Source organism: Pan troglodytes, chromosome 15 (assembly GCF_028858775.2).
Source record: "Pan troglodytes isolate AG18354 chromosome 15, NHGRI_mPanTro3-v2.0_pri, whole genome shotgun sequence".
NCBI lineage: Eukaryota > Metazoa > Chordata > Mammalia > Primates > Hominidae > Pan > Pan troglodytes.
The window spans coordinates 79,215,654-79,225,965 of NC_072413.2; the positions used below are offsets into that span (position 1 = coordinate 79,215,654).

General features: G+C 43.8%; 1 protein-coding gene across 1 annotated transcript; it reads right to left on the minus strand.

Annotated features, from left to right (window-relative positions):
- Positions 1 to 6,806: 6,806 nt before the first annotated feature.
- On the minus strand, positions 6,807 to 9,970 carry LOC735377 (dynein light chain 1, cytoplasmic-like). The gene has a single exon (XM_054666196.2). The coding sequence runs from the start codon at positions 8,045 to 8,047 to the stop codon at positions 7,769 to 7,771; it is 279 nt and encodes a 92-aa protein (XP_054522171.1). The 5' UTR covers positions 8,048 to 9,970; the 3' UTR covers positions 6,807 to 7,768.
- Between the last annotated feature and the right edge of the window lie 342 nt (positions 9,971 to 10,312).

Below are 10,312 nucleotides of genomic sequence, written 5' to 3' on the forward strand. Positions count from 1 at the left end.
TACTGCAGGGCAACCAGTGCCCTTAGGGAACAACTGGCTTTCAGTCAGGGCATGAAATTAAGGGAAAGCTCAGAGAAAATATTATAGATGTTGGTAAGAGATCATGAGTCTCTGAGGGCACAGGAAGTTTTCAGGCAATTAGGAACAAGTGGGAGAGGGGGCCATATGAATGGATCAATTGAGGTAGAATGGTGAGAAGTGTTTGAACCTCTACTGGTGCAAAAGGCAAATGGACATGTGAGACATGTTGATATAGTGATCCTAAGGGGCAATCAGAGGAGGGTTGGAAATTGGCTTAAGATAAAAAGACTAGATGCCCCATCACTCTTGCAGTCAGTAGTGGTCTGGCAGATACAGGGATGAGTAAAGATATCTGAGATGTTGATCTGTCAATGGTAAGGCAGCCATGGCAAGCTCCAAAAACAGTTTCACCAAAAGCTCTAAGAACTCTGTAAACTCATATTATTTAAAGCCTCAGTTTACTTATCAAGGAAATGAATGAAATGGATATAATAATGATAACTGATAATTATGAAGATTAAATATGTGATAAAGTAATGGCTCCAATTCTTTTTTAATTTAAATTTTAATTGACAAATAACTTTATATAGTCATGGGGTACATAGTGAAGTTTTGATATATATAACGTATATATCAAATTAGCCTAATCAGATTAGGATAATTAGCATATTAACATATTAAACATCCCAAACATGTATTATTTCTTTTTTTTTGGAGACAGAGTCTCGCTCTGTCACCCAGGCTGGAGTGCAGTGGCACGATCTCAGCTTACTGCCTCCCGGGTTCAAGCGATTATCCTGCCTCAGGCTCCCAAGTAGCTGGGACTACAGGCACCCGCCACCACGCCAGGCTAATTTTCTGTGTTTTTAGTAGAGGTGGGGTTTCACCGTGTTAGCCAGGATGGTCTCGATCTCCTGACCTTGTGATCCGCCTGCCTCAGCCTCCCAAAGTGCTGGGATTACAGGCATGACACCACGCCTGGCCCCAAACACGTATTATTTCTTTGTGTTGGGAATGTGTTTCAATATCCTTCTTCTAGCTATTTCAACCTATATACAATATTATTGTTAACTATAGTCATCCTACAGGGTATAGGACACTAGGACTTAATCCTTTTATCTAGCTGTAATTTTGTATCCTTGAGCAAATCTCTCCCTTCCTCTTCCTTCCTCCTACCCTTCCCAGCCTCTAGTATCCTCTGTTCTACTTTTTACTTCTATGAGATCCACTTTTTTTAGTTTCCACACATGAGGGAGAACATGTGGTGTTTAACTTTCCCTTCCTGGCTTATTTCACTTAACATATTGTCCTCCAGTTCCATCCACGTTGCTGCACATGACAGGGTTTCATTTTTTTTTTAATCACTGAATAGTATTTTATTGTGTATATATACCACATTTTCTTTATCCATTCACTGGAATTTATTCCTAGGTATTTTATTTTTTGTAGCTATTTTAAATGGTTTTGCTTTCTTACTCAGCTAGTTCATTGTGTATAGAAACACTACTGATTTTTGATATTAATTTTGTATTCTGCAACTTTACTGAATTCATTGATTGATTAATTCTAAGAGTTTTGGTAGAGTCTTTAGTTTCTTCTCCATGTAAGATCATGTCATTTTCAATGTCTCCTTTCTAATTTGGATGCCCTTTATTTCTGTCTCTTGCCTAATTGCTCTGGCTAAGACTTCCAGTACCGTATTGAGTAAGTCTGGTGAGAGTGGGTATCTTACCTTGTTGCAGTTCTTAAAGAAAAGCTTTTAGCTTTTCCCTGTTCCATAAAGACCTTAGCTGTAGTTTTGTCATATATGGCCTTTATTGCGTTGAGGTACTTTCTTTCTATACCTAATTTATTAAGATTTTTCCATCATAGAGGGATATTGAATTTTATCAAAAGCTTTTTCTGCAGCTATTCAGATGATCATATGGTTTTGTTCTTCATTCTATTGCTGCGATGTATGACATTTATTAATTTGCATATGTTAAACCATCCTTCTATTCCTAGAATAAATCCCATTTGATCATGGTGTATTATCTTTTTGATATGTTATTGGATTTGGTTTGCTGGTATTTTGTTGAGGATTTCTGTGTCTATGCTCATTGGGGTATTGGCCTGAAGTATTCTTTTATTGTGTGTTCTTGTCTGGTTTTGGTATCAGGGTAATGCTGGCCTTATAGAATGAGTTAGGAAGAATTCCCTATGGTCAATTTGTTGAGGTAGTTTGAGAAGAAATTATATTACTTCTTCTTTAGATGTTCAGTAGAATTCAGAATGTTAACACCATCTGGTCCTGGACTACTTTTTGTTGGAAGACTTTTTATTACTGATTAAATCTTGTTTCTTATTATTGGTCTGCTCAGGTTTTCTTTTCTTTCTTTTTTTCTTTTTTTTTTTTTTTTTTTTTTTGACATGCTTCTATTATAGAGGATGTTCAGGTTTTCTATCTCTTCTTGGTTCAATCTTTTTAGGTTGTTTGTGTCTAGAAATTTATCTGTAACCTCTAGGTTTTTGAATTTATTGGTATACAGTTGTTCATTGTAGTCTGTATGATGCTTTGTATTTCTGTAGTATTCGTTGTGACATCTCCTTTTTCTTTTCTGATTATATTTATTTAGGTCTTCTATCTTTTTTCTTAGTTATTCTCGCTAATGCTTTGTTGATTTTGTTTATCTTTAAAAAAACAGCTTTTGGTTTTCTTGAATTTTTAGTCTCCATTTTGTTTATTTCTGCTATTTTTATTATTTCATTCTATGAATTTTGGGTTTGGTTCTTGCTATTCTAATTCCTTGAGGTGCATTTTTCAGCTCTTTATTTGAAATCTTTCTACTTTTTTGATGTAGGCATTTATTGTTATAAATTTGCCTCTTAATACTGCTTTTCCTGTGACCCATAAGTTTTGGTATGTTGTGTTTCTATTTTTATTTGTTTAAGGAATTTTAAAATTTCATTCTTAATTCCTTCATCCATTGGTTGTTCAGCAGTATGTTATTTAATTTCCATATCTTTTTATAGTTTCAAATGTTCCTCTTGTCATTGATGTCTGGTTTTATTCCATCATGACCAGATAAGACACTTGATATGATTTCAATTTTTAAAAATTAAAAAAATTGTTTAAGACCTGTTTTATGTCCTAACATATGGTCAGTCCTGGAAAATGTTCCATGTGCAGATGAAAAGAATATATATATATATATATATATATATATATATATATATATATATATATATATTTTTTTTTTAAAGATGGAATCTCGCTCTGTTGCCCAGGCTAGAGTGCAGTAGTAAAATCTTGGCTCACTGTAGCCTCCACCTCCTGAGTTCAAGCGATTCTCCTGCTTCAGCCTCCAAAGTAGCTGGGACTACAGGTACGTGCCGCTGCACATGGCTACTTTTTGTATTTTTTTAGTAGAGTTGGGGTTTTACCATGTTGGTCAGGCTGGTCTTGAACTCCTGACCTCAAGTGATCCACCTGCCTCAGCCTCCCAAAGTGCTGGGATTACAGGCATGAACCACCATGCCCCAAATAATGTATATTCTACAGCTGTTGGTGAAGTATTCTGTAAATGTCTGTTAGGTCCATTTGGCCTATGGTACAGTTTAAATTGGATGTTTCTTTAATAATTTCCTGTCTAGATGATCTGTCTAATGTTGAGAGTGGGGTTTTAAAGTCCCCAATTATCTATAGTGGAGTCTATCACTCCCTCTAAATCTAATATTTGCCTTATATATCTGTTGGGTGCATATATATTTACAATTGTTATATTCTCTTACAGAATTGGTTCCTTTATTAAGATATAATTAATGTCATTCTTTTTTTCTTTTTACAGCTTTTGACTTGGAGTATGTTTTATCTAATGTAAGTATAGCTACTCCTGCTCACTTTTGATTTCCAGTTACATGGGGTGTCTTTTTCTAGCCCTTCACTTTCAATTTTTGTGTGTCTTCACTGGTGAGGTGAGTTTTTTTGTAAGCAGCATAAAGTTGGGTCTTGTTATCAATTGTTTTAATCAATTCCTCCAGTCTATATGTTTTAAATGGGGAATTTAATCCATTTCCATTCAAAGTTATTATTGGTAGGTGAGGACTTACTTCTGTCATTTTATTGATTGTTTTCTGATTTTTTTGTTTGTTTTTTGTTTTTTTGTTTGTTTTTTGAGACAGTCTCACTCTGTCGCCCAGGCTGGAGTGCAGTGGCACAATCTTGGCTCACTGAAAGCTCCGCCTCCCGGGTTCAGGCCAATCTCCTGCCTCAGTCTCCCGAGTAGCTGGGACTACAGGTGCCCGCTGCTACACCCAGCTAATTTTGGCTAATTTTTTGTATTTTTAGTAGAGATGGGGTTTCATTGTTAGCCAGTATGGTCTCGATCTCCTGACCTCGTGATCTGCCCGCCTTGACCTCCCAAATTGCTGGGATTACAGGTGTGAACCACTGCTCCCAGCCCTGTTTTCTGGTTGGTTTATATGTTCTTTGTTCCTTACTTTCTTTTTGTTTATTTTTGCAGTTGGGTGGTTTTCTGTAGCAATAAGCTTTGATTCCTTTCTTTCTCCTGCATGTAGGTAAATAATGGTGGTAGTTGTGTTTTCACTTCCAGATATAAGATACCCTTGAGTATCTCTTGTAAGGCTGGTCTGGTGGTGATAAATTTCCTTAGTTTTTTTCTTATCTATCAAAGATTTTACTTCTCCTTTATTTTAGAAGGATAGCTATGCTAGGTATATTTTTGACTGGCAGTTTCTTTTTCTTTTAGTACTTTGAATATATTATCCTATTCTCTTCTGGCCTGTAAGGTTTTGCTGAGAAATGCTTTGTTAGTTTAATTGAGATGCCCTTATATGTGACTTGATGTTTTTCCTTTAATGTGCCTTGGAGAGGATCTGTTTGGGGTTCTTTGATCTTCCTGAACCTAGATCTCTGTCTCTCTCCCAAGAATGTTTCTGCTGATTATTTTATCAACTATGTTTTGCTCACCTTTTCTCTTCTTTTCCTTCTGGAATGCCCATGATACCCATAAATTCTGTATACTTTCTTCATTCGTTTTTATTCTTTATTCTTTATCTGTTTTTTTTATGGTCTGTGTATGTTATTTCAAAATACCTGTCTTCAAGTTTAGAAATTCCTTTCTCTGCTTGGTCTAGTCTGTTATTGAAGCTCTTAAGCATATTTTGTATTTCATTCACTGAATTCTTCAGCTCTTGGATTTCTGTTTGCTTCTTTTTTTTTTATGTGAACATTCATATTTTAGTAGGAATCAAAGTTCTCATGAAATATTAGGGTAGAAAATACATTTAAGAAAGAATACTAAAAAGAAAATATAGACTTTTGCAGTCATGTTTATAAATTTTTTTTTTCTTAGCATTTATTGATCATTCTTGGGTGTTTCTCGGAGAGGGGGATTTGGCAGGGTCATAGGACAATAGTGGAGGGAAGGTCAGCAGATAAACATGTGAACAAAGGTCTCTGGTTTTCCTAGGCAGAGGGCCCTGACGCCTTCCGCAGTGTTTGTGTCCCTGGGTACTTGAGATTAGGGAGTGGTGATGACTCTTAAGGAGCATGCTGCCTTCAAGCATCTGTTTAACAAAGCACATCTTGCACCGCCCTTAATCCATTTAACTCTTAGTGGACACAGCACATGTTTCAGAGAGCATGGGATTGGGAGTAAGGTTATAGATTAACAGCATCCCAAGGCAGAAGAATTTTTCTTAGTACAGAACAAAATGGAGTCTCCTATGTCTACTTCTTTCTACACAGACACAGTAACAATCTGATCTCTTTCTTTTCCCCACATTTCCCCCTTTTCTATTTGACAAAACCGCCATCGTCATCATGGCCCGTTCTCAATGAGCTGTTGGGTACACCTCCCAGACGGGGTGGTGGCCGGGCAGAGGGGCTCCTCACTTCCCAGACGGGGCGGCCAGGCAGAGGCGCCCCCCACCTCCCAGACGGGGTGGCGGCCGGGCGGGGGCTGCCCCCCACCTCCCGGATGGGGCGGCTGCTGGGCGGAGACGCTCCTCACTTCCCAGACGGGGCAGCTGCCAGGCGGAGGGGCTCCTCACTTCTCAGACGGGGCAGCCGGTCAGAGATGCTCCTCACCTCCCAGACGGGGTGGCGGGGCAGAGGCGCTCCCCACATCCCAGACGATGGGCGGCTGGGCAGAGATACTCCTCACTTCCTAGACGGGATGACGGCTGGGAAGAGGTGCTCCTCACTTCCCAGACTGGGCAGCCGGGCAGAGGGGCTCCTCACATCCCAGACGATGGGTGGCCGGGCAGAGACGCTCCTCACTTCCTAGACGGGGTGGCGGCCGGGCAGAGGCTGCAATCTGGCACTTTGGGAGGCCAAGGCAGGCGGCTGGGAGGTGGAGGTTGCAGCGAGCTGAGATCACGACACTGCACTCCAGCCTGGGCAACATTGAGCACTGAGTGAGCTAGACTCCGTCTGCAATCCCGGCACCTCGGGAGGCCGAGGCTGGCAGATCACTCGCAGTCAGGAGCTGGAGACCAGCCAGGCCAACACGGCGAAACCCCATCTCCACCAAAAAATAAAGAAACCAGTCAGGCGTGGCGGCGCGCGCCTGCAATCCCAGGCACTCTGCAGGCTGAGGCAGGAGAATCAGGCAGGGAGGTTGCAGTGAGCCGAGATGGCGGCAGCACAGTCCAGCCTCGGCTGGGCATCAGAGGGAGACCATGCCGAGAGGGAGAGGGAGGGGGAGGGGGAGGGGGAGGGGGAAGGGGAGGGGGAAGGGGAGGGGGAGGGAGAGACTGTTTGCTTCTTTTTATGATATCTATCTTTTTGTTGAATTTCTCATTCAAATAATAAACTGATTTTTGTGATTTCATTAAATAGTCTATCTGTATTCTCTTGCATCTTATTGAGGTTAAGATTATTATTTTGAATTCTTTTTCTGTCATTTCATATTGTTTTATTAGAGTCTGTTACTAGAGAAGTATTGTTTTCCTTGAAAGTGACATGTTTCTTTCCCCTTTTCATGGTTGATGTGTTCATACATTGATTTCTACACATCTGGTGGAAAAGTTATGTTTTCCAGTTTTATGAAGAAGGCTTCATAGGGAAACACTTATTTGTACCAATAAACCTTTGGGTGTCAGTTCCGTGGGGTGCATTGACCTTGATTCTAGGTATGTACAGTAGTGTACTCTCCATTTAGTCTCTTCAGCTGTAATCCATACTAGTGGCATTTGTGTGTTTCTCAGTGGTCTAGGCTGAGAGAATTTGTGATAATGATGTGGCTTTGCTGGAGTTGGAGTTGGGCTTCCCAGACTGTTTCTCAGGCCTGGTGTGTGTGTGTGTATGCACACAGTGGGTCAGCCAACTTGGGGTTTGGCTCACTGTGGTTTAGGTCACAGGGTTGTTACTCTGGCTGGGGGCATGCACACATGGTTGCTCAGTTGGCCTTGGGGTGTGCCTGCCAGGAATGGTTTGTGGGACTTTTTTTTTTTCTTTTCACATCTGCAACAGATTTATTTTTTAAAGGAATGGATTTTGAGAGAAAACAACGTGGGGCAAAAGTATGGAATAGAAAATAAATACAGATGTAGGCTATTGTGCTAATTGTTTTGTAACCACAACAAGCTAGTACAGAGAATGCCCTGTACAAAACACAACAAAGATTCAAACATCGAGGAGTTCCCTTAGCAAGGCTGAAAATTTCAGTCTCTGGTATTTGGAATTTAGGCTGCAGTCCTTGTTTTTGGATGGACCACTGGGTGTGTGGCACAGTCCATGCTTTTAACCAGATTTGAACAGAAGAATGGCCACTTGGCCCAGGTAGAAGTAGATGAAGTGTTTGGTTTCATGTGTCACGTAACTACTGAAGTTCCTCCCCAGGATGCAATGCCAGGTGGGATTGTACTTCTTGTCACATTCTTTCTTGATATGAGCCACAGTGTTCTTCTCTATGTTGTATTTCTCCAGCGCCTGAGGAGCGCACTCCACTGAGTTCTGTTGCATCTCCTCCGACATGTCCGCATTTTTTATCACGGCCTTTCGGTCACACATGGTTACCATGGAGAAAGGGGCTGGCCAACTGCAATGGTCCCCTGGGAGGTGCCAGCACAGCTCAGGCCCGGCTGGAGCTGCCGTTGCTACCAAAGCCGTGGCGCATCTCGGTTTGTGGGACTTTGGGCACACAGCTGCTTGGCTGGCCTGGTGATGTGTCTGCCAGGGGTGACCCACAACATGCTTTCTTTGGTTTAGGATGCAGGCATAAAGCTGCTTGGCTGGTCTAGGGTGTGTCTGCTCTGGGTGATTCACAGAGTTTCTTAGGCCCAGGACACAGCTGCCCAGTTTCTCAGTTGGCCTGGGGCATGTTTGTTGGGGGTGGTCCCTGAGGTTTCTCAGGCTCAAGACGTGATCACATGGCTTCTTGGCTGGTGTGAGTGCACATCTGCTGAGGATGGTCCAGGGGGCTGTTCCTCTGGCTCAGGATGCTGGTACACAACTGTTTGATTGGCCTGCAGACATGTCTGCCATTGGCGGCCCATGGGGCTGCTTTTCACGCCCAGGATGTGGGCACAAGTCTGCTTGGCTGGCCCAGGGGCACGTCTGCTGGGGGTGGCCCGCAGGTTATTTCTCAGATCCAGTGCATGGGTGCATGACTGCTCTGCTGCCTGGGTTGGGCACAAAGCTATTTCTCAGACCTGTGACATATCTGCATTGCTGCTCAAATGGCCTAGGGGCATTTCTGTGGGTGGGCCCATGAGATTATTTCGTAGGCCTGGGCAAGGAGCACAGGACTGCTTAGTCAGCTTGTGGTTGTGTCTACTACAGGCAGCCTGCAGGGCTGTTTCTCAATCTAGGACACGGACACACAGCTGGTCAGTTGTCCTGGGGGATGACTGTCAGGGGCAGCCCACAGGGCTGTTTCTCAGGTCTGGGATTCAAGTGCATGGCTGCTCAGCTGGCTCAGGGGCACGCCCACAAGGGGCAGCCTGCGGGACTGCTTTTTAAGTCCGGGATATGGGCTCTTGGCTGCTTGGCTGCCCTGGAGACGTGCCACCAGTAGTGACCTACAGGACTCTTTCTTAAGCTCTTATCGGAGACACAGGCCCACTGGGCAGGTCAGGAGCATGACTGTTGGGGGCAGGCGTGCTGCAGGGCTAGTTCTAGTGTAGCTACTCTGCTGGCCTGGGGCATCTCAGCTCCCATATGTGGGAGGACACACAGTGGTTTGGCTAGCTCATGGACAGTTTGCCCTGGGCGAGACCGGCAGACTCTTTCTCTAGCTGGATGTATGGTGGTGGGAATTGGTTTCCCTGCTTTGCAGGACCAGAGTTACAGCTGATCCTGGGCCCAAGCTCTGCACAGCTAGGGCTGTGGCATCCAGCTACCCTTGTGGGCTTGGCGTAATGAAAATGGAGCCCCAGTGCTGGGGTGGCTGCTGACCCTGGGAGGAGGGTGCACTCCACAGGTGGCTCTGCTGTCAAGATGGGGCTATGCTGCAGCAGCTTCGCTCACAGGGAGTGGGTGGGGGTGGGGAGTGCACACCTTACACTCCTAATCCAAGGCAGTGCAGCTGCATGAATTCCAGGCAGCTCTCCAAACGGGGCTCAGGGCTTGTGAGAACTGTGGGGTTCTCCTGTAGAAAGGACTATAGGTGTTTGTCAAGATAATGAAGGCTGGTGGGGATCTGCTTACCTTTTCTCCACAACAGGAAGTCCCTCCTGTCTTCAGGCCAATCTGATTTGGGAAAAGCAGATGGGGCTGTAGAGGCCGGGTGCCTCCATGCTGCTCTTCCGGACTTCTATCACCGCAGATTCATCCTATTCCCACTGTACTCCAGTGCTCTCCCTTCGACACTCCAGTCAAAGTGAGCTGTTTATTCATTGCCTTGGGCCTTTCTTGTTGGGCAGGACAAGCAGCAGGTGTCTCTAGTCAGCCATCTTGCTGACATTACTCCTGGCTCCAATTCTTTTTTTTTTTTTTTTTTTGAGACGGAGTCTTGCCTTGTTGCCCAGGCTGGAGTGCAGTGGCGCAATCTCAGCTCACTGCAACTTCTGCCTCCCGGGTTCAAGTGATTCTCCTACCTCAGCCTCCCGAGTAGCTGGGATTACAGGTGTCTGCCACCATGCTCGGCTAATTTTTTGTATTTTTTTAGTAGAGATGGGGTTTCACCATGTTGGCCAGGCTGGTCTTGAACTCCTGACCTCAGGTGATCCACCTGCCTCGGCCTCCCAAAGTGCTGGGATTACAAGCGTAAGCCACCACACTCAGCCCTGGCTCCAATTCTTTACCCCTCCCAAAGTGCATACTCTTTCCTTGTGACTTCATAGT

Bases quoted from the DNA above. Each gene is read 5' to 3' on its own strand.
- LOC735377 (XM_054666196.2), bottom strand. From the start codon at position 8,047: ATGGTAACCATGTGTGACCGAAAGGCCGTGATAAAAAATGCGGACATG.